The 22,522-nt window shown below is 71.0% G+C and overlaps 2 protein-coding genes across 5 annotated transcripts; one reads left to right on the top strand and one right to left on the bottom strand.

Annotated features, from left to right (window-relative positions):
• Positions 1-77: 77 nt before the first annotated feature.
• On the top strand, positions 78-4,837 carry RBMS2 (RNA binding motif single stranded interacting protein 2). 4 transcript variants are annotated; one of them, XM_039388392.1, is made up of 13 exons: positions 78-224; positions 1,265-1,413; positions 1,524-1,582; positions 1,659-1,750; positions 1,834-1,985; positions 2,674-2,753; positions 2,828-2,937; positions 3,031-3,077; positions 3,162-3,255; positions 3,349-3,396; positions 4,106-4,213; positions 4,289-4,366; positions 4,462-4,837. In XM_039388392.1, exons 1-13 carry the CDS (start codon positions 159-161, stop codon positions 4,540-4,542), a joined length of 1,164 nt encoding a protein of 387 aa, XP_039244326.1. In that variant the 5' UTR covers positions 78-158; the 3' UTR covers positions 4,543-4,837. The 4 variants fall into 4 exon arrangements, with proteins under 4 accessions (XP_039244326.1, XP_039244325.1, XP_027583128.1 ...); XM_039388391.1 differs by having other exon boundaries at positions 79-224; positions 1,268-1,413; positions 1,828-1,985; XM_027727327.2 differs by having other exon boundaries at positions 79-224; positions 1,828-1,985.
• A 3,224-nt stretch (positions 4,838-8,061) lies between these two features.
• Positions 8,062-21,406, bottom strand: BAZ2A (bromodomain adjacent to zinc finger domain 2A). Its single transcript, XM_039388397.1, is given in 29 exon segments — positions 8,062-8,540; positions 8,832-8,975; positions 9,057-9,280; positions 9,361-9,507; positions 9,587-9,719; positions 9,799-10,082; positions 10,184-10,347; positions 10,495-10,650; positions 10,726-10,951; positions 11,274-11,851; positions 11,938-12,073; positions 12,155-12,214; positions 12,297-12,459; positions 12,624-12,698; positions 12,799-13,013; positions 13,402-13,656; positions 13,737-13,928; positions 14,036-14,122; positions 14,124-14,272; positions 14,385-14,595; positions 14,678-14,779; positions 14,936-15,044; positions 15,257-15,317; positions 15,411-15,641; positions 15,903-16,085; positions 16,646-16,831; positions 17,174-17,731; positions 18,435-18,572; positions 21,241-21,406. Coding segments are annotated over 28 exon segments (5,334 nt in total). The 5' UTR covers positions 18,571-18,572; positions 21,241-21,406; the 3' UTR covers positions 8,062-8,371.
• Positions 21,407-22,522: the final 1,116 nt, after the last annotated feature.

Here is a 22,522-nt window from a genome sequence, read left to right as displayed (position 1 = left end):
TCGGGGGGTGCCGGGTGATCCCGGGGGGGGCTGACGGGCAGCACCACCGGGGGTTGGGGGGGGGTCGGCACTAGGACCCGCCTGGCGGGGCCCGCCCGGATTCCAGGCTGGCTCCCGGCGTGACGTCACGCCCGGTCCCGGCCCTCGCGCTCGGGAAAATGCTGCTCTCGGTGCCGCCGCGCTCGGGGCTCCCCGCCTTCGCCTACAACAAGGGCGGCAAGAAGGTGCCGGGCCGGGGGGCGGCGGGGGGGGCGCCCCGGGGACGCCCCAGCGCGGGGCTGGCGGGGCCGGGGCCGTCCCGAGGGGCCGGGCCTGGAGCGGGGGGGAAACGGGGCTCTGGGAAGGGGGGGGGGGGGACACCCCTGCGAGCGGCCCCCCCTCCCCACGGGGACAGAGCGGGGGCACCCCCCGAGCGCGACCCCCGGGCACCCCCCGCCCCGGTACCGGGGGGCCGCTCGCGGGGGTTCCCCCTCCCTCCCCCCCCCGTTCGTGCCTCCGTTCCCCCCCCCCAACCCCGGTGACCGGTAACGGGGGGTGCGGGGGGGTCCGGGAGGAGGAGGAGGACGAGGGGGGGGGTCATCGCCACGACCAGCGACCCCCGGGTGGACCCCCCGAGCTGCAGCAGAGGCGGATTTGGGGGGACAGGGACCCCCCGGGGGGTGCGGGGGTGGGAACCCCGGGGCAGGGGGAGGATGAGGAGCCTGGAGGGGGTCCCAGGAGAGATGAGGGGGTCGAGGGGCCCCGGGAAGGGGTGATGGGGACCCTGGTTCAGAGCAGGGTGGGGACGCCGGGGGGAGATTGGTGGGTCCCGGGGGGGGGGATGATGATGATGGGGACCCTCGGGGAAGAAGGACGGGGGCCCGCGGGTGGGGAGGGAATGAGGGGGTCCGGGGGGGGTCCAGGAGTCCCAGGGGGAGGTGACGGCATTCCAAGGGGGATGATGGGGGTCCAGGGGGGGTTGGTGGGGTCCCGGGGGGGCCCGGGGTGTGGGGGCGGCCGCGGGTGATTCACGTTTGCACGTTGACATCAGCCCAGAGGGTTCCAGCTGCCTCTGGCTTAAGGGTCCCCAGGGACGGGGGGGTTCCCCGGGGGGGTGTCTCCTGACCGGGGGACTCCCAGGATGGGCAGGGTCGGTCCCTGTGCCCCACTGGGGCCTGCGGTCACTCTCCCCACACCCACACTGTCTCTGGAGCGGGGGGTGGTGTTGGGATTTTGGGGGCTGCAGTGGAGCAGCGGTGGGCACTGACCCTCCCCGACCCCACAGCAGCCCTATGTGCCCCCGGCACAGCCCCTGGGCCCCCCCAGCCCCAGCCCCGCCGGGGGGGCCCCGGACCAGCTCAGCAAGACCAACCTCTACATCCGGGGGCTGCACCCCGGCACCACGGACCAGGACCTGGTCAAGCTCTGCCAGCCGTGAGTGGCCCCTCCCCGGGGCTGGGGTCTCACTGTTTCCCCCTCCAGAGCCCCCCCGAGGGGGCTGGGGGTCCTGCAGGGCACTGAGTCCCCCTTTTCGCCCCCCTCAGCTATGGGAAGATCGTCTCCACCAAAGCCATCCTGGACAAGACGACCAACAAGTGCAAAGGTCGGGGGGCTGTGGGGTTATGGGGGATGCTCAGGGGAGCTCTGGGGGTCCCTCTCACCACCTGCCCCCCCTCCAGGCTACGGCTTCGTGGACTTTGACAGCCCCACGGCGGCCCAGAAGGCCGTGACGGCGCTGAAGGCCAGCGGGGTGCAGGCGCAGATGGCCAAGGTATGGACCCCCCGAGCCCCCCGAGCCCCCTGGGACCCCCCTCTGTGGGTCCCCACAGCCCCCTGACCCCCCCACAGCAACAGGAGCAGGACCCCACCAACCTGTACATCTCGAACCTGCCGCTGGGCGTGGACGAGCAGGAGCTGGAGGCGCTGCTGAAGCCCTTCGGGCAGGTGGTCTCGACCCGCATCCTGCGGGACCCCCACGGGGCCAGCCGGGGGGTGGGCTTTGCACGGTATGGGGGGGCCGGGGGGGCTCGGCTGGGGGGCTGCAGGGGGCAAAGCTTGGGGCTGGGGGGGGCCCATGAGAATGGGAAATGCTGGGGGGGCACATGGGGCTGGGGGGGTGCGTGGGACTGGGGAGGCCCAGGAGGGTGGGGGGTGCCTGGAGCTGCACAGCACTGGGGGAGGGATGTGGTGCTGGGGGGCTCGGGAGGATGGGGAGTGCTGGGGGGGGCATAGACATGAGGGGGCTGCACAGAGCTGGGGGGGTCTGGGAGGGCGGGGGTGTATAGGGTTGGGGTGGGGAGGGGGCTGCACAGAGCTGGGGGGGGCTGGGAGGGCGGGGGTGGATAGGGTTGGGGTGGGGAGGGGGCTGCACAGAGCTGGGGGGGTCTGGGAGGGCGGGGGTGTGTAGGGTTGGGGTGGGGAGGGGGCTGCACAGAGCTGGGGGGGTCTGGGAGGGCGGGGGTGTATAGGGTTGGGGTGGGGAGGGGGCTGCACAGGGCTCAGGGGGGGAACATGGTCCTTGAGAGGCCCAGGAGGATGGGAGGTACTGAGGGGGTGCACAGAGCTTGGGGGGGCTCGGGAGGATGGGGTTGTGTATATCTAGGGGTGCTGGGGAGGGGCTGCACAGGGCTGGAGGGGCACACAAAGCTGGGGGGGCCCCATTTGTGGCCCCCGCCCCAGCCCTGCTCCCCCCAGGATGGAATCCACGGAGAAGTGCGAGGCCGTCATCACCCACTTCAACGGGAAGTACATCAAGACACCCCCGGGGGTGCCAGGTGGGCTGGGGGGGCTCGGGGGGGCTTTGGAGGGGGCTGTGGGCCGGCGAGTGGCACTGACAGCCCCCCCCCAGCCCCCCCAGACCCACTGCTGTGCAAGTTTGCTGACGGGGGGCAGAAGAAGCGGCAGAGCCAGGGCAAGTTCGTGTCCAACGGCAGAGCCTGGGCCCGGGATGGCGACGCGGTGAGGGGGGCCCGGGGGGCCTGGGAAGGGGGGGGGCACCCCCCGTGGCTGCCGGGGGGGCTGCAGGGCAGCGCTGACCCTTCTCCCCCCCAGGGCACCGTGACCTTGGCCTACGACCCCGCGACGGCGCTGCAGAACGGGTGGGTGCCCCGGGGTGCCCCCGGGCCCGGCGGGGTGGGGGCTGCCGGCCGCGGCCCCCCCAGCCCTGACCCCCCACCCCGCAGGTTCTACCCGGCGCCCTACGGGCTGGCCCCCGGCCGGATGCTCCCCCCCGCCGCCCTGGCCCCCTACCTGCCCTCCCCCGTCTCCTCCTACCAGGTACGGGGGCTCAGGGGGTCCTGGGAGGGGGGGTCCCCACCTGGGGAGGGGCGGGGTGCTCAGGGGAGCCCCCCCATCTGCTCCCACCCGCAGGTCCACGGCCCCACCTGGATGCCCCAGTCCTACCTCGTGCAGCCCACGGTGAGCACGGGGCCCCACCCAGTGCCACGCCCACGCCTGACCCTCCCTGATAGGTGGGAGGGGGTGCAGGAGCTATGCCCAGTGCCACACCCACACGTGCCCCTCCCACTTTGTCCAGAAACCACACCCACTTTAGACAAAACACGCCCATTTCCAGCAGCCCCCCCAGCCCCACTCTGGGGCTCCCCGTCCCCTTGTGTCCCTCCCCCCGTGTCCCCATGGCCCCGACCCCCGTGCCCCCACCCCGTGTCCCCACCCCGTGTCCCTCTGTGCTCCCCCAGTGTCCCCTCAGAGTCCCGGTGGCCTCAATCCCCAAGTCCTCACCCATGACCCCCCCATGTCCCCACGGTGTCCCTCCCGTCCCCTGTCCCCCTGTCCCTCCCCTGTCCTTCCCCTGTCCCCCTGTCCCTCCCCTGTCCCCTGTCCCCCTGTCCCCCTGTCCCCCTGTCCCCTGTCCCCCTGTCCCCCTGTCCCCTGTCCCCCTGTCCCCCTGTCCCTCTGTCCCCCTGTCCCCTGTCCCCCTGTCCCCCTGTCCCCCGTCCCCGGTCCCCCTGTCCCTGTCCCTCGGTCCCCCTGTCGCCCCTGTCCCCACTGTCCCCGGGCCCTGTCCCCCGGTCCCCCTGTCCCCCTGTCCCCTGTCCCCTGTCCCCTGTCCCCCTGTCCCCCTGTCCCCTGTCCCCTGTCCCCCTGTGCTGACGGAGCCGTGCAGGGCGCGGTTCTGGCCCCCGCCGTGGAACATGCCGTCCCCCTCCAGCCCTCCGTGGTGGCCCCCCTGGCCCAGCAGCTCGGCCACCTCTCACTGGGCAGCACCGGCACGGTAAGAGCCCCCTGACCCCCCTGACCCCTCCTCGACCCCCCCGAGCCCCCCCACCCACACCACCGCTGTCCCCAGTACGTCCCCGCTGCCGCCGCCGTGCCCGGAGCCTTCATCCCTCCGTACCCGCCTGTGCCACCGGCCCTCCCGCTGGAGGTGAGTGGGGGGGCCCGGGGGGGGCTTAGGGGGGTTTCTGGGGGAGCAGGATTTGGGGGTGCAGCGTTTGGGGGCCCACTAACCCCTCCCCGCAGGACGGCGGAGCTGCCCCGACCCACGGCCCCATCGAGTCGCCGTCCGAGCCCGGCGCCTTCCCCTACCCCTACCCCAAGTAGCGGCGGGGGGGGCCCGGCCCGAGGGACCCCACCCACCTCCTGGGAGGGGCTGCACTGGGACCCTCGCCCGGCTTGAGGGACCCCGTGTCCCCTGGGGGGCTGTGCCGGGACCCCCGCCCGGTGCTGCCCCCCCCCACTGCCTGGGGAAGGCTCCGGGGGGGTCCCTGAGCCCGGGGGGGGCCCTGGTGCCAGAGATCCCGGTGCAGGGGGGTCCCGCTGCCTCCCCTGCCCCCGCCCCCCCCCGCCCTCGGAGGGCTTTTTCTTCCTCCCGCGTTTTCTAAAAAACTAAAGGAAAAAAAAAAGGAAAGAAAAAAGGAAAAAAAAAAAGGGGAAAAAAGAAAAAAAAAAGAAAAGGCAAAGCCGCTGCGCCGCCCCGGGGGGGCCGGGGGGTCCCGGCCGCCCCCCCCTCGTGCTTCCAGGGCCCGCGGCCCCGCCGGCCCCGGTGCCCCCCGTGCCTTCTGCTGCCCGGTGCCCCCGGCTCGGGGTCCGGGGTGGGGGGTGATGGTGGACCCCCCCCCACCCCCAGTCTCCGGGCACCAGCCCCCCCGCAGGGCCGGGGATGCTGCCCCCATCTCCCCCCCCCGCTATTCCTGCCCCGGGGGGGTCGGTCAAGTGCAATAACCCCCCCCCAAACCCTCCCAAGCTTCGACGGGCGCCCCGAGGGTCAACCAGGCACTTTAGAGCCCCCGCGCCCCCCCCGGGGGGTCCCCGGCCCCCCCCGGTGCCCCCCCCGCCCAACGACAATCAGGGGGTCCCGCGGGGGCGGCTCCTGCAACCAAAGATTGGGGGGGTCGGGGGGGTGCTGAGCAGCCCCGGCCCCCCCAGGCTTCGCACCCCCCATGCCGGGGGTCTGTCCGTCCATCCCTCCCCATTGGGGGGGGGGGGCAGCCCCCCACGACCCCCCCAACTTGCTTCCAGCTCTGGGGCCCGCCGTGCCCCCCCCCAGCTCTGCCCAGGGCCTCCCGGTTCTTCCAGCCCCCCCAGCGCAGGGGGGTCCCCAGGGCCCCCCCCGGGGCAGCGGGACCCCCCCGCCACACATCTACCTCACCCCCACAGCTCGGTGGGCGCCCAGCCCCTGTCTGGGGGGGTCGGGGGGCTTCTGCTCTTTGCCCCCCGCCCCCCCCGGGGTGACGCCCCCCCCGCCCCCGGTTTCCAGCCATCACCCACCTCCCCCCCGTTGCTGCTACTGCCCGGCCCCCCCCGGGCACGGCCCCTTTGGTCGGGGGGCACCGACCCCCCCAAGGAAGGAACCAAAGAGGGAGACCCACAACCGGCCCCCCCCCACAGGGGGCTGGGGGGGCGTTGGGACCCCCGTGCTGAGCCCCCGCCCTGCTGCTGGTTGTGGGGGGGGGTAGGGCTGAGAACTGGGGTCTCACTAGCTCGGGGGGGGCTCGAGCTGCCGAGGAGAAGCCGAGAAAGCCCCCCCCGGCCCCCCCCGGCCCCCCCTTTAATTTATACGTAGCGCATTTTGTACAGGTTTTTAAGTTGCTTTTTTTTAAAGATCTCGAGAGGTTTCTAGTTTTGTATTTTCTTCCTCCTGCTTCCGCGCTCGCCCCCCGCCCCCCCCCGCCCGCTACCCCCCCCTGCGACACCCCCCCCGACCCCCCCTTCGAGGTTGTTTTTTTTGTTTTTTTAAATAAAAAGGCGAGAAAAAAAAGAAATGTGCCTCTGTCGTGGGGGGAGCAAAGGGGCCCCCAAGAAACTGCCCCCCCCCCCCCAGCCTCCCATCACCCAGGACCCCCCATCCCAGCCCCAGCTCAGGGGTCCCCAAAAGACCCCCCCTGCCCCTGGTTAGGTGTCCTCACAGCCCCCCACCACCCAGGGCCACCCATCCCAGTCCCTCCCCCCTTCAAGGGTCCCAAACCCCCCCCGACCCCCCCCCAGAGGGCTCAGACCACCGTGTGTTTTATCAAACGTGAGTTGTTTATTCTCGAACGCAACACGCGGGGGGGGGGCAGGGAGGGGTCCTACAACTCGTTGGGGAAGGGAAGGGGGGGGGACATCAACAGGCAACAGCGAGGAGGGCGGAGGGGCCGCCTTCCCCCTCTAAACCTTATTAAAAACGAGATTGGTCCTAAAAATATAGAAAGAAATAAATTTAAATTCACAAAAACCTGTACAATTATCAAAAAGTCACTAAAACAACAACGGCTGGTTATAGAAAAGGCAGCGGGGGGGGGACACACACGGTGCTCCTGGGGAGGGGGCACACGGTGCTCCCACAGCCACGCCACAAGCCGGGGGGGGGAAGGAGGGGGGCAAAGAAAACCCCCCCAGCTCCCCCCCAGCCCCCCCCCCCCCGAGGGGGCAGGTGCCAGCCAGGGGGGGCTCTCTGGGGGGGGTGTGGGGGTAAGGGGGTGTCAAACCGGGGGGTGGAGGGGGGACAACTTCAACTGAACGAACACGAGAACGATACGGAGACTCCCGAAAACTTTCCCACGACGGAAAAAAAAAGAAAAAAAAAAAAAAAAAGAAAAAAAAAAAAAAAAAAAAAAAAAGAACAAAAACCTGACGGATCCGAAACGTGACTTAAAACCACAAAAAAAGTCCGTTACAGCGCAGTTATTTAGATAAAATATAAATATTTATGCGTAATATAAAGTCAGTTCAAATAGACTTCAAATCACCTCTTAGTTCAAAGCAAAAAAATAAAATAAAATAAAAAGTTTCTGAGGTTTATCTGATAGAAAAAAGGCTACTTTGAGACGGGGGGGGGGGCGGGGGGCGCGGCCGGACCCCCCTGCCCAGGTAGGTGAGTTGTTTTCAGTGCTCTGTGGGGCCGGGGGGGACGCGCCGGGACCCCCAAAACCGCCCCAAACCCCCAGAGCGAGTACCCGTAATAACCTGGCCGGGGGGGCCGGGGGGGTCCTGGCCCCCTCCCGGGCCATCCACAGCATGGGGGGACCTGGGGGGGACCCCTGCCCCAACTCGGGCCCCCCCAGCCGGGGGGGGGACCCCTCCCCACCCAGTGCAACCCCCCCCAGCCCAGTGAGGTCTGGGGGGGCAACACCCGCCTGAGGCTTCAAGTCCATGGTGGGGGGGGGTCGGGGGGCCGGACCCCCCCCCGGGCCTGCAGTAGCGTCCCTGAGGGATCTCAGTCGGGGGCAGGGGGGCGGCCAGGACCCCCCCCAGCCCCGGGGGTCCTCGTGCCGGGGAGGGGGGGGCCGGGCTCTTCCTGAGACTGGAGGCAGGGAAAGGGGTGCCGGGCCCCCCCAGCCCTCCCCAGTTTGGTCCCTGGAGCCAGGTGGGGTCCGAGGGCAGCAAGGGGGGGCTGCACCGGGGGCCCCCCCTCCCCGTAAAGTGTCTGAGCGGGCGGGGGGTCCCGGCCAGGGTGGGGGGCGAGGGGGGGGCTAAGTCCACTTTACTGGCCGTTAATGCATGAGACGCTGCACAGGAGTGCTCGGACATTCACTAAACTATTGCTATTGTTAAATATTCTCGGGGGGGGTGGGGGCTCTCCCTCCTCTGGGGGGGGGGGGGGGGGGGGGGGCTGCTTCTGTTCTTAATTAGAAAATTAAATTTAAAAGAAAGAAAGAAAAAAAACACCTCTTTTTTTTTTCTTTTTGGCTTACACAGTCTGTGAGTTGGTGGTGCTGGGGGTTGGGGGGGGGGTCTGGGCAGGATGGGGGGCAGGGGGAGGGGGGAGACCGGGCAGCGGGAAGGGGCCACGGGGCTGGGGGGGCCCGTTCACGCTGCCGGGGGTGAAGGGGGACGAGACCCCCCGTGTGGGATCAGCAGGCAGCGAGAGCAGCTCCAGAGGAGGCAGTTCGTGGGGTGACGGGGACCCCAAGCCCCAAGGGGGCACGGGGGGGCACAGCTGGCCCCCCGCTCACGGGTTCGGAGCGTGTTTTCCCTGATAAAATTCCTCCCACCGGCTCTGGAAGAACCGGCGCATGGCGTGGCCGGCGCGGCCCACGGCGGAGTCGTCCTCGTTGAAGGTCTGGCAGTTGTCAAACACCAACAGGGCATCGGCCTCGAACTCCGCCGAGCTCGAGTACCTGGGGGGGGGGACAGGGTGGGTGGGGGGCAGCCGGGGACCCCCATGGCTCCCACCGGGACCCCCATCCCCGGGAGTGACCCCGTCAGCCCCAAAGGAGCCCCATCCCCAGGAGGGAACTCCAACCCCTGAAGAGACCCCAACGGCCCCTGAGGGACCCCACGCCCGGGATGGATCCCCATTCTCAGAAAGGCCCCCACCAGCCCCCGAGGGACCCCCCATCTCTGGAAGAGACCCTGCCAGGCCCAAAGGGACCCCTGTCCCCAGGAGGGACCCCCGGCCCCCCGCTCACCCTCCCCGCAGCAGCCGCGTGCGCATGGTGGCGAAGTCCATGGGGTTCTTGATGATCTTGCGGTAGCCGGGGACCAGGCGGGGGTTCACGGGCTCCAGGAAGGGCCACGCGTCCTCGTGCGACTCCATCTCCATCAGGATGATCCTGGGGGAGCAGCAGGGTCAGGGGGAGCCCCCGGGGGCACGGCCCGAGCCCCCTCCCTGCGGCCCCCCCGGCCCCACTCACTCGCAGAAGGTGAGGTCGCTGGGCTGGCCCCGCAGGGTCACTCCCCTCCGTTTGGTGGGGGTCAGCCCCTCTCCCGGGTACCGGGGCACGGGCAGCCCCTCTCGGCGGCGCAAGGCCGGGCGGCGCCGCGGGTTCTCCTCCTCCTCCTCCGGGGTCCCCCCGAGACGCCCCCGTTTCCGCTTCTTGCCCCGCCGGGGCGAGACGGGGTCCCGGTACTGCCCTGCCTGCGGGGAGGAGACGGGGGTCACGCCGAGCCCGGGGTCGCCACCAGCCCGGCCGGGTGGGAGACGGCCCGGGGACCTACCCGGGACACGCAGACGGAGCAGAACCAGTCGCCCTCGGGCACCTCGGTCATCCTGGGCCGGTGGCAGTAGAGGTGGCAGCCGCGGTCGCAGCCGTCGCACAGCAGCAGGTGCTCGTCGTCGTCCCCGCGCCGGCACACGAGGCAGGTCTGTGGGGAGGGGGGGCTCGGTCAGGCTGGGGAGGGGGCTCTGACCCTCCCTGCCTCGCCCCCCGGAGTGGGGTCTCACCACTCTGTTCACAGACTTCTCCCAGGCGATGGATTTCTCCAGCTGGAAGATGCACAGGGACACCTGGGCCGCGCTCCGGCACCGCTCCAGCGTCTGCCGCCACGTCCGCACCCGCGGCGTGATCTCGTAGGCTCTGGGGGGGGGTCGGGGGGCTCAGCCGGAGCTGGGGGTCCTGCTCCGCCCGAGCCTCCCAACGCTTGCTGGTCACTCACATCTCGGTGGGGCCCAGGCTCAGCTCCTCGGGGCTGCTCAGCACCGCCTTCTCCACCACCACCTCGTGCAGCGGCCACAGCGGCTCCTTCAGGTACCGGCGCTCCAGGTTCTGCTCCAGCGCCAGGAGACGGAGCACAGCCAGATCCAGAGGGTTGGTGCGTTCCCGGCGCAGCGGGAGCCCGTCCCGCCGGGAGCGGATCGTGATGTCCTCCAGCGGCTCCACCTTGTGCTCGCAGTACCGGAGGTCGTCCCGCGTGGAGTCGGGGCTGGGGCACGTCCAGCCCTGCGGGAGGGAGGGGGTTAAAGGGGGTTCAGTGGGGGGGAGGTCACCGTGGCACCAAAACCACCACCCCCGGCACAGAGACCACCATCCCCAGCACCCACCCGGATCTGCAGGTCGGCCATCAGCACGCGCTGCTCCAGCTCCTCCACCCACTGCAGGACGCCGAGGTCGGTCTCGTAGGCTCTGTCCATCACCGACCACCGGGCCAGGACTTCCTGAGACACGGCGGCACCGGCCGCCTCGGGGCGCGGGTGGAAGATGGGGTCTGGGGGGTGAAGGGTGGGCTCAGGGGATGGACAGCCAGCAGCCCCCAGGCCCGGGGGTGCGGGTGGAAGAGGGGTCTGGGTGGATGGAGGGTGGGCTCAGGGAGAGGGACAGGCAGCCCCACCCCGGGGGCACAGGCAGCCCTTACCGGTGGTGGCCCGGAGGCAAACCTCCCGCAGGAACTCCTTGTGCTTGGTGAGGTGCTTGTGCAGGGCCTTCTCCCGGATGCCACGTGGGTGCAGCGCCCGGGCCACGGCCTCCAGCTCCTCGGGGTCCCGCAGCCACCACCAGCCGCTCTGCATCTCTGCAAGGCAGTGCCAGGGCTCAGCGCCGTGCCAGGGCACCGGCACCGCCCGCCCTGGGGGTCCCGGGCTCTCACCGGGGGGCACGGGCTGCTCCGTCAGCTGCGTCAAGTATTTCTGTTCAATCTGCTTGAAGAATTTGGTGGGGGGTCGCCCTCGGCGCTTGGGCTGTCCCGGCACGTCCTGGAGCTTCTCCGGGTTGCCCCGGCTCCGGGGGCAGGCGCCGTGGGCCCTGGGCCCGGCGTGCACCGGCGTGGAAGCGAGCAGGGGAGCCGTGGGGTCGTCCGTGGGGAGGCCGTTCAGCTGGGTGAGATGGGGGGGTCAGGAGAGCCAGACACACCCCCTGAGCCTTGGCCCTCATTCTGCAGCCCCCCTGGTCCCCAGTCCCGCAACCCCCCCAGCCTTGGAGCTGTTTCCCTTCCCACCAGCTCACAGCCCAGAGGACTGGGGGCATCTCGGCTGAGCTCCATGTGCCAACCCCGAGCCTGTCCCCCACCCTGGGGGTGCCCAGTGCCCGAGCTGAGGGCCCCCCACGCTCCCCACAGCCACCCAGGGAGAATCCCCCTCCCGACACAGCCCCCCAGGCTGGGGTGTAAGTGCTGGGCGCAGCCTCCCCGTGTGGTACCTGCTGGGGTGAGCCCCTGGGGGGGTCCCCGTGGGTCTGGCTGCGGGGGGGCACAGCAGGGGCTTGTGGGGAGGGCTCGGCCGAGGAGGTAGCGAGGGGGGCTCGGTCGTCGCAGGGCGTCCGGGGCAGCAGGTTGAACCAGGGCCCCCGCTTTTCCACAGCCTCCGGGGCACTCTCCTCCTCTTCCTCCTCCAACTCCTCCTCCATGGGATCTGAGGGGGCCTCGAGTGGCAGCAGCCCCGCGTCCCCCTTGCCGGGGCTGCTGGCCGGGGTGAGGACGGAGTCCTTGAGCAGGGACGACTGGGTCTGGCTCAGCCAGGAGAGGAAGGCGGACTGGCTGAGGTCGTGCTGGCTCTGCCCCAGGGGCTCCGGCTCCTCCAGGACCCCGTTGACGGGGGTGGGTCGGGGTCCGCAGTGCTGTGCCAGCTCCTCTTTGCTCTTCCTGGGCCGGCCCCGGGCGCGGGAGGTCGGGCAGCTCGTCCGGCTGGGGACGGGCACGTCCGCCGGCTCCTCCTTCACCGGGGACACGTGGGGGGGCACCTTCTCCTCGGGGGGCTCCGGGGGCGTCGGCTCAGCCGCTGCAAGGGCAGGAGGAGGAGGAGGAGGTGAGATGTGGGGTCCTCTCCCGGCTGGGAGAACCCCCAAAAGCCCCTTCCCCACTCACCCTCCGCGCCCTCCACGAAGATGCCGCCCAGGTGGGGCAGGACCCAGTAGCGCCGCCGGTACCGGTCCTGGCCCAGGGAAGCCGCTCGCAGCGTCTGGGAGGAATGGAGCAGCTTCTTGCGGAAGAACATCTGCCTCTGTGGGGAGAGTGGGGGGCGGTGAGGGGGCTGCAGCCCCCCAGCAGGGCTGAACCCCCAGCCCTCCACCACCCCGCTCACCTTGGCCAACTTCTCGATCTGCCGCTCCAGCTCCGGGACGCTGGACGCGGACGTGTCGGCCTGGGGAAGGGATGGATCCGTCAGGGAGAGACCCCCAAGAGCGGCACCCCTACCTCTGTCCCCCAACCCCGAACCACCCCACCTCCTCCTCCCGGCGGGATCTCCGTCCCCGGCTCTCCTCCTCCTCCTCCATCTCCAGGCCCGTGTCCTCGGTCAGGCGGGAGCTGCGCCGGCGCCGTCCGTCCTCCAGGCCCGTGATCTCCGACTCGGGACGGCCCGTCTTCTTGGCCAGGGCGACCTTCAGCCTGCCAGGACACAGCGGAGCTGTTTGACTCCTGTCCCTCTGCCCACCTCCACCGCTGGCAATGCCACCCCGAGACCCCTCAGCGCCGGACGGGGGGTCACAGGTGGGGGTCTCGGTGCCCCCTCCCAGCCACACGCACTGGGGGTGCAGCCCCTCCCCACCCACCTGCGCAGGCGGCCCTCGATGATCCACTTGTTCTTCCTGTAGTTGGACATGTTCTCCAGGGTCTTGTCGATCTCACTGCAAGGACAGGGCGGGGTGGCTGCGATGGGCAGCTCTGGGGGGGGTGGGACCCGCTCCAGGGGGCCAGAGGATGTTCGTGCCCCCCGCCCAGGCTCACCTGATGATGAGGGCACTGCTGTTGAGCTCGTTCACCAGGAAGACCAGGATGGCAGCTTTCCACTCCGGGGGCAGCGCCTGGAAGGGTTTGGTGCGCAGCCCCTCGCACAGCTCCGCGCCCGCCCCGTGCGCCGTCAGGAAGCAGCGCAGGATCTCGGACACGGTGTCACGGTTCAGGCTGATCTCCGACACCTTCTCCCCCAGGATCTTCAGGGACTGGGGAGAGCAGAGCGGGAGGGGTCGGGGAGTCACTTCCTGTCCCCACGGGGGATTTGCCAGGAGGGGGTGAAGGCAGGACCCCAGGGCTGGGAAAACCAGGCCAGGAACCCAAGCGGGAGCAAACCCAGGGGTGTCCCAGGCAGGGTCTCTGCAGCAGGTGAGATTTGAGGGCACCCCAAGGGCCGCTGGGGGTCAGGAGTTGGCTGGGCACAGGGGGCTGCAGTGAGAGCAGCACCTCCCAAATCCAGGCTCCCCTTCCTGACAACACCAGTCAGGGAAGGGAGAAAAGGGGAAGGGGAGAAACGGAAAGAGGAGGGAGAAAAAAGAAAAGAGAGGGGCAGAAAAGGAAAGGGGATGGGGAAAGGGCAGGTAAGGGCCGCCTCACCTGGCAGTAGGGCGGCAGCCCGGGGTCGTAGATGGCCGCCTGCAGCAGCCGCACCAGCAGGTCCTGCAGCTGCCCGGCCCCGGCGCCCACCCCCAGCAGCCCCTCCTGCAGCGCGCCCAGCGTGGGCACGTCCCGAGTGGGGTCCAGGCCCAGCACTTTGCCGTAGCTCTGCAGGAACTCCACGACTGTCAGGCAGTCGGAGAAGGCGCGGCTGGGCAGGACGAGCCCCGGGATGCGGGAGAAGGCTGGAAGGGGCTGCGGGGAAGAAGAGGGGGGGTCAGGGCCAGCCATCGGCTCATCAGTGTGACCCAACCGAGCCCCCCGGCCCAGCCCACCTGGTGGTCCCCCAGGCACATGTCCTCCGTGGGCTTCTTCATCTCCTCCAGAATGAGCTGCTGCCGCTGCCGCTCCTCCAGGCGCCGCTGGGCCACCAGCCCCTTGTCCGCCTTCCGAGCCCCCTTGCCCTTCTTCTCCTTGGGCCGAGCCTTGTCCTTGCCCTTCTCTGGCTTCCCCTTCTTCTCCTTGGCCTGGGGACACATCACAGATGTGTGGGGAGAAAAGGAAAGGGGGGAAAAATCCATCTTCATCTTCCAGCTCCTCCCTCTCCCTGGTCCCCTTGTACCCACGAACCCACCTTAGGCTTCTTCTTGGTCTCCTTGGCCCTGGGGGCTTTGGCCTCCTGCTTCTGCTTGTTCTTGGCCTGAGGAGATGAGACCCACTTAAGAGATCCAGAGACCCCCCCACACAAGGGAGACCCCCACCCCAGACCCGAGGAGCCCCAGCGCCCACCCCGAGCCACACGCTCGCACCTTCCGTCTCATTTTCTTCTTGATTTTACTCATTTTCAGCTTGTCCTCATCGCTGAGCACCTCTGGAGGGGAAGAAAGGAAGGGCATAGATGGACCAGGCACTGAGGTCCCACTGGGGGCAGGCTGTGAGGGGCCGTGCCAGCCCCCCGACCGGTGGGGCCGGGCAGGGGGTACCTTGTGCTTCCAGCCTCTTCAGCAGCCGCGCGTCCGTCTTGCTCAGCAAATCCACCATCCTGACCTTGGGCGGGCGGCCCCGGCCCCGCTTGGCGGCCGGTGGCTCCTTGGGCTTGGCCTTCTCGGCGTTGCGGGGCCGCCCGCGCTTGCCCGTGATGGCCTGGATGCGCCCGGGGATCTCCTCGGGGCTCAGCCTCACCCACTGCACACCCTGCAGTGCCACAGGTCAGGGTCAGCCCCGGCACAGCGCAGGGCTGGGGGTCACAGGGGGGCTCGGCCGCCCCCAGACCCACCTCTGGCGTGTCCCGCTCCTCATAGAAGTCTCCCACCGGCATCCGGGGGCTGAAGCTGAAGTGCTCGCGCCGCACGTCCTGCACCATGTTCCTGCTCAGGTACTGGGGGGAGGAGGAGGAGGAGGAGGAGGAAGGCTGTGAGCTCTCAGCACTCTGGGCTCACAGCCACATCCATCAGCTTGGTCAGGGGCTCGGGGGGGCTGTGAAGGACCAGGACCCCAGGGTAGCCCCCACCCTGCTCCCCCCACGGGACTGTACCTTGATCACCTCCGGGAACTGCTTCATCCTCTTCCCGCAGGGCCCGTAGTACCAGGTCTCACCCTGCCAGCGGTGGTTCCCCTTCTTGATCCGAACCTCCCGCCTCCACCTGGGCACGGGGAGTGTCAGCCCGGGAATGTGGGGCAGGATGGGCAGGGGACAGGGAGAGGGGGACAGCGTCAGGGACAGAATGGAAAGGGGGCGGGGACAGGAGCAGGATGGAGAAGGGGCAGTGCCAGGGGCAGGATGGTGTACAGGAGGGGGACAGTGTGGGGGGCAGCACGGCAGGAGGGGCAGGGCACACGGCACCCTGACACGTACCCGTGCTGCAGCGGGAAGCGAACCTCCTCCTGCGTGGCGATGCGGCGGCGAGGGACATCCCCTGCGGAGAGGGGACAGGGACAGGACGCTGGGCTGGGCCGTGCCAGCGGACGGGGGACACCTGGGGGGCAGCTGGGGGGGCTCCCGGCCGTACCTGCCGCCGAGGCGCCCAGCGGAGCCGCCTCCTCGCTCTCTCCTTCTGGTGCGGCCGAAGTCTCCGGGCAGCTGTCGGCGGCCTCTTCCTCCTCCTCCTGCTCTTCCTCCTCCTCCTCCTCCTCTGCAGACGGGGCCGGGGACTCCGGCTCCAGCGGGGGGTCGAGCTGCAGGGACCCCGAGTCCCCCAGTCCCGCGTGGCTGCCGCTGTTCAGGTCGACGCTGGTGCCGTCTGTGGAGCCGAGGGCAGGGACGTCAGCGGAGCCTTTCCTGCTCCGCCCAGGACACCGGGCTGTGCCGGGGCTGGGGGTGAACGGAGCTGGGCGTCCCCTCCCCGTGCCAGCCAAGGGCACCCCCGTGGGGGTCACGCAGTGCTACCAGTGCTGGCACGTGGTTCATCCCCCACTGGCACACGTGGGGTGCCCATGGAGGCGGAGGGGTGACACCCCCAGCGTGGGGGTCCCCGCTCTGCCCATCCCGGGGTCTCACGTACCGTGCAGGGTGGGCGAGCCGGGGCCCTCGAGCAGCGGGGCGGGCGGGGGGCTGGCGGGCAGCAGGCTGAAGGGGCTGGCGTGGAGGGGGGGGCTGGCAGCCAGGTCGGGGGGCTCCTCCAGGGACGACTTGTCGCTCACCAGCTGCGAGTCGTCCATGGTGTAGAGGTCGCCGGTGCCGGGGTCTGGGGAGGGGGGTGAGCACCAGGGTGGGGGGCGGGCAGACCCTCATCTCTGCTCCCGGGGGAGGGTGGGGGGCACTGGCTGAAAAGGCTCCGGCAGCAGAGGGGTTAAAGGGGTTTGGGCCCCCCCCAGCCCCGCCCCCTCCTCTGGGAAGCGGAGGAGCCCAAAATGGCCGTGGCTGGCGATGTTCACCAGCGCGGAAGTTCAGGCGCTGAGTAACAGCCTCGTCACAGAGCCGGGAAGGCCGGGAAGGAAGGCAGGGAAAGGCAGGGAAAGGCAGGGAAAGGCAGGGAAAGGCCGGGAGCGCACGCGGGAGGGACGCGGGCCCGCCCCTGCCCGCCGGGGGGAGGCCACGGCCATCACCTCCATCAGCAGCAGCAGCATCGCCTCCTCCACTGCCGCAGCCACAGCCAAAACCACAGCCACGGCCACAGCCACCGCACCCAGGGCACCCACAAGGGCCGGCGCAGCTTCCCGGGCACCGCGGCCGGGAACGGCCGTGCCCCCTGCCCCGGTCCTGCCCACCACAGCCCCCAACACCACGTCCCCAACACCTCCCTACCTCTGGCCAGGGACTCGAAGGGCTCCAGGGGGTCCTCACTGAGGATGTGGGAGTCCTCCAGCCGTGGGGCGATGGGCGACGCGTCCCCCAGGCACCCGCTGCCCGCGCCGGGGGCCAGGACGGGCCCCTCCTGCCCGAGCGGCACCGCGCCGGCGGCGGCCCCGTTGTAGCTGCAGATCTTCAGGTCTAAAGGGAACAACCGACAGAGAATGGAGCCTGAGGGGGTGGGATGTGACGGTGACAGGGTATCCCCGGCATAGGCCATCACTGCTCCCCACACCGGGACACCCAGCCCTCCCACAGCACCGGCTGGTGACGCCCCGGGCTGCGTCTGGCCTGGTTTAGCAAGATCCAACACCAGCTCCGAGCTGGGACGGGACAAATCCCATCTGGGACACGGGGCAGGCGGGTCACAGGGGCTGGGATTCCCCAGGGAATGTGGTGCCCAACGCCAGCAGGATCCAGCCCCCGCCTGCCGGGGCCGCAGCGCCGCATCCCAGAGCTTTGCCAGCCCTCCCGGGCTCCTACCTGGCTGTGCCTCCTCCAGCTCCCGGCTGCCCACCAGCCCACCCCCGTTCTCCGCGATGGGGATCTCCTTGGCGGCGCCGCCGGCGTCTCCCTGGCCGGGGCCCGGCTCCTCCGGGGGCAGCGGGAAGGGCTGCGTGTCAGAGCCCAGCATGGGCGAGGGCTGACCCGCCGCGTAGAAGCCGTCGGGCCCGTTCTGCATCAGCTCAAAGCTCTGGTCGTGGAAGGAGTCGTAAAGCTCCTGCGAGTCGAAGTTCAGCCCCATGGGCCCGGCGGTGCCGTTCCCCCAGAACTCCTGCCCGGCCACCCGCAGGTTGGTGCCGTGGCCCGGGGACGGCGGCCGGGACCCCCCGGCGACGCCGTTGAGCGGGAACTGTCCGAGGGCGGGCGGGCCCCCGTCCTTGAGGCTGCTGGCGGGCGCGTAGGCCGCGTAGTCCCAGAGGCAGTCGTAGGTGCGGAGGGGTTGGGAGCCGGCGGGCGCCGAGCCGGGCGGGAATGTCCCTGAAGTACCGGGGTGCGATACAGTAGAGAAGCCATTGACATTCATGCCCCCGTTCAGACCTGCGGGGGCAGAGGGACAGCGGGGTCAGCGGGTGGGGTCTGTCCGTGTCAGGCCCTGCCAGTGCTTGGCGAGAGGGTTGAGGATGGACAAACAACCCGTCCCGGCAGGTGCCAACCCCCCGCCCTGGTGCCGGTGCTCTCCGTGCCTGGACAGAGCCGGGGGGTTGCACCATCCCCGTTCACCAAACCGGCTCTGCCGCGGGCTCCGCCGGCACCGGGCCGAGCGCCGCAGGACGCCAGGGATTAGCCGAGTGCTTGGCAGGGCTGTGCCGGGTCAGCTGACCGGCCAAATCCACGCACAGACCCTGTGCCGGCGCAGCTGCTTTTCTAGGCCAAGGCGACGGCGGGCACGCGCAGACCCCGGCCCTGGCCCCACGCACGGGAGCTGCTGTGGCCCCCCCGGCCCCACGGCCCCTCCATCCCCACGGCCCCCCCACCCCCTCACGGCCCCTCCATCCCCACGGCCCCTCCATCCCCATGGCCCCCCCACCTCTGCAGCCCCTCCATCCCCACGGCCCCCCCACCCCCCCACGGCCCCCCTGCCCCCTCACGGCCCCTCCATCCTCACGGCCTCTCCATCCCTACGGCCCCCCCCACCCCTGCAGCCCCTCCATCCCCATGGCCCCTCCATCCCCACGGCCCCTCCATCCCCACGGCCCCCCCCCTGCACCCCCTCCATCCCCATCCCCGCGGGGTCACTCACTTTTCCCTTGCGGGGGGAAGCCGAGCGGGGAGCTGTGGGTGAAGGGGTTGTCCCCTGAGGCAGGCGTGGGTTTCGGTCCTGAGGCAGCGGGTGCAGAGGAAAGGCCAGTGAAGTTAAAATGGTTGTTTGTTTCCATTTCTGCACAGGGGACAAGATGCACCAGGGTCAGTCGCTGGCGGGTTCCAGTGCTGCCAGCATGGTGACCACCCAGCCCTGGGCAGGGGCCACGGGAGTATTGGGACCCTCCGTTCCCACTCCCTGCCATCTCCCAACCCAAGTGCTTGGGAGGGTCAGGAATGACATCAAAGCCCCCCAGGACTGGCCCAGGCCCTGCCACCCTGGGCTGGATGAGCTGCCACCTGTGTGAGCACAGCTTGTCACCGTGCTCCAGCGTCCCCAGGGACAGCCACCACCAAGATGTGATCACCCTGTGCCTCCTGCCTGCATCCAACTCGGGCACTCGGCTCCCTGGTGCTGCCATCTCGAGGGGGCTCCCAGCCAAGGACCCCCAGGGACCCCCCCAGAGCAACTCCATGACCCCATGCGGTCCCAGGACAGCCCAGAGCTCCTGGCACAGGGATGACTCTGTGGTGTCCCCACCGCTGCCATCCCCCTCAGTTGGAGGAGATCCCACACCCATCCCGCAGGCACAGCTCCAGGATCTGAGGCGGGATCCCGACGGAGCAAGGAGGAGCTGGAGCCCCAGTGGAGGGATATGCAGGGGCCTGGTGATCTTCATCACCCCAGAACAGCAAATGGTTCCTCAAACCAGAGCCCACAAGGAGGGCTCTGGGGGGGTCCAGCCCCAGGATGGGACCCCGCTGCACCACTGGCACGGCCTGAGGGGATCCCGGCACGGGGTAGCCGAGGCCCTGCAAGCCCAGCAGACGAGGTGGGAGATCTGGCAGGGACCCACAGGGACACCCTCTGGGGCTGCCACCGCCGGCACCTCCCGGTCGTGCGTGCTGCCAAACCTCTCCGAAAGGGCCGAGGCTGCTTCAGCAGCGGCTCGTGGCACGGCCCGTGTCGAAACCCGGATTTCATCACACCCTCGCCCGCCTCAGCTGGTGCCCTGGCAGGGGCCGGAGGGGCCACCGAGCCCGGCCGGGGCCACCGGTGATTCATCCTCCAGAGAAACCCGTATGGGCGGTGACGCAGCTGCTGCCACACACACGGCGCTCCCGGACATCCCGGGATGGCCCCGCAGCCACCCCCCTCCCCGAGCCCCGAGTGGGGGGCTGGCCCTGCCCTGACCCCAGCGGGGACCCCCGGCTGGCACGGGCACAGAGGCCCCGGTGGGGCTGGATAAGGAGAAGCCTTTCCGGTCCCACCCCGCGTGTGATGCACCGGCCGGGAACGTGGCTTTGGAGGTCAGAGGAGGCGGCAAAGGGATGTGCCAGAACCGGGCAGGTGGGGGCTGCAGGTCAGCACCGCAGACTGGGATGGACTGGGATGGACTGGGATGGACTGGGATGGAGTGGGCACTCACCGGGGTGGGGAGGGGCCGGGAGAAAATAAAAGCTGGGAAGTGGGAATGTCACCCACGCTCCAGGGACAGCCCAGGCCCTGAGGATGCCAGAGCTGTCCTTGGCATCGCTGGGAGCTCAGCCAGCACCAGGTGCAGTGTGGACACGGGCCATCCACGGCCATCCACGGCCATCCACGGCCTCCCAGCCAGGCTAGGGCTCCCATGGCCCCGCTCCCCCCCCATCACCGAGTGTGGAGCTGCCAAAACTGGGCCACGGCACAAACCAGGAGCTGGGTGAGGTGGGGAGGGCGGGGGGCAGGAGCCTCGGCACGGTAGCACTGTGGGGACGTGGGGTGGTGGGTGATGAGGCGGGGGCAGGGGGGGTGATGACCCCGGGGCTGACCCCTGTCTCCCACCGCACTGGGCACGGCCCAAGTGGCAGCGACGCTCGCCCGGGTGTCAAACCCGGTGGCAGCAGCACCCACAGGCCCCGGGATCCCGGTGGGGACACGGGGGGGGCAGGACTGCCCCGGGAGCCAGGACGGGGGGCACAGAGCTCCGGGCTGGGGGGGCTGTCGGTGCCGTGGAGCCGGTGCCATTCCCCGGGCAGGGAGCTCGGCCCCCCCCCGGCCCTGCGGCCCCCCCGGCCCGGTGGCACCGGGAGGCCCCGGGAGCGTGACGCGACCTGATTAAAAAGGACGTTTCAAAAACAACGACACGCAACAACCGGCTGCCATTTCCCGGCCACTTCCTGCGGGGACGGACACGGGGGGACACGGGACCGGCACCCCCCGCGCTCGGCGGGGACCCCCCGGTTCCTGCGGCAAGGACATCCCCCCCGCCCCGGAGCCCCCCCGCCGGGTCCCGGGGGGGGCTCCCGCCCCCTCCCGCCGCCGCAGGGGGGTCCCGGTCCCGGCGGGTGCGGGAGGGGGGGACACGAAGGGGCGGTGACGGAGGGGAGGGGGCTCCCCCCGGCCTCCGGGACGGGGATGCGGGAGAACCGCACCGGCCACCGGGGACGGGGGCTCGGGCTCCCCGTGGGTCCAGGCCCTCGGCCGCCGCACCGGGAGGGGATCGGGGGGGTCTGGGGGCGCCGGTAACGCGGGGGGCCGTGGAACCGGGATGCGCAGGAGGAAGCGGGGGACAGGACGGCGTCTCACCGAGGTCAGGAAAGGAGAGCGAGGGGAGGTTTCGCCTCTCCCGGTGCCGCCGCCGCGGGGCCGCAACTGCCGCAACCGAATGCCCCCCCCCCCCGCCCGGGCCGTTAACGGCCCGTTACCGCCCGCCCCCCGCGACCCCCCGCACACCCCCCGCACACCCCCCGCACACCCCCCGCACCTGGCAGGCGGTGCCGCGGGCCCGGCTCAGGCGGCGCGGGGCGGGGGACGGCTCGGCATGGCCCCTCCGCCGCACCGGGCCGGACCGGGGCCCCTCCGCTCCGCTCCGGTACCGGGGCCGGGCCGCGGAGCCGAACCTGCGGCCGCGGCAGGAAGCGCCTCGCGCCGCCGGGCGGTCCCGGGACCGCCCCCGTCCCGTCCCGGCCCCCCCCGCCCGCCCCTCCGGCACGTCACGACGGCCGCAGTGGCGTCACCGGGAGCGGCGCCGCCGTGGCGTCACCGGGGGCGGGAGCGCGCGCCCACGTGGGAGGGGGATCCCCGCCCCCGGCGGGGTCAGGGCGGGGGGAATCCCCACGCGGGGCCGCCCCCCCCACCCCCGGCTGCGGCACCCCCCGCTCCCCCCGGGCCGCCCCGCCCGGCACCGGCACCCCCGGGACCGCCTTTCCCCCCCCGCTCCCCCTCTCCGCTCCCCCGATCGTTCTCCGCTCGTCCCCCGCAGCCCCGGTGCGACCCCCCCCGAGAACGGCGGCGCGGCGGGCCCGGGCCCGGGACTCTGCCGGGCCCCGACGCCCCCCGGTTCGTCCGCGGGCCCGCCGGGCCCCCCCCGCCCGCGCTGGCCCCCGGGATCCCCGGTGACGTCACGCGGCACCGGCCGGGCCGCGCTGCGCAGGGACCGGGGGCGACACCGGGCGCGGGGGCGGCGGGGGGAGAGGGGGGTCCCGGTGCGGGGGGGGCTGTCCCGGTGCGGCCGCTGGGGAGCGGGGGGGGATCCCCGCCCGGTGCGGGGCGGGGGGGGGGCCGGTGCGGGGGTTCCCCCCCCGGTGGCGCCTCCCGGGAGGGTGGGGGGGTCCCGGTACTGAGCGGGGGGGTCCCCGTCCAGCCGGACCGGTCTCAGGGGGTCCCGGTACAGATCCGGGAGTCCCGGTACAGCCATCTCAGCCCCACGGGGGTCCCGGTGTCCCGCTCCCCGGGCCCGTCCCGCGCGGTGCGTACCTGGGGGGGCGGGGGCGGCCGCACCAGCCCCGGTGCCCGCCCGGCCCGGTGCGCTGCGGTGCCGGTGGCGGAGCCGGGCGGGGCGCAGGTGCTCCCGGCCCCGCGTGATGTCAGCGGCCGCCGCCGCCCCCTCCGCCACCGGGGACGCGCCGCCATTTAAAGGGACCGCGGCCCTCCGTGGCGGGGGTGGGTGGAGGCGGCGGGGGGCACCCCCGCACCGGGACCGCGCCGCGGGGCACCCCCGCGACCCCCCGATCCTCCGTGGGGCTGAGCCCAGCCCGTCACCGGGG

This window comes from Pipra filicauda, unplaced genomic scaffold, assembly GCF_003945595.2.
Source record: "Pipra filicauda isolate LSUMZ 115617 unplaced genomic scaffold, ASM394559v2 scaffold640_size194452_pilon, whole genome shotgun sequence".
In the NCBI taxonomy this organism is placed as follows: Eukaryota; Metazoa; Chordata; class Aves; order Passeriformes; family Pipridae; genus Pipra; species Pipra filicauda.
The sequence above is the reverse complement of the archived record's forward strand: the minus strand, read 5'-3'. Positions and strand labels throughout refer to the sequence as shown.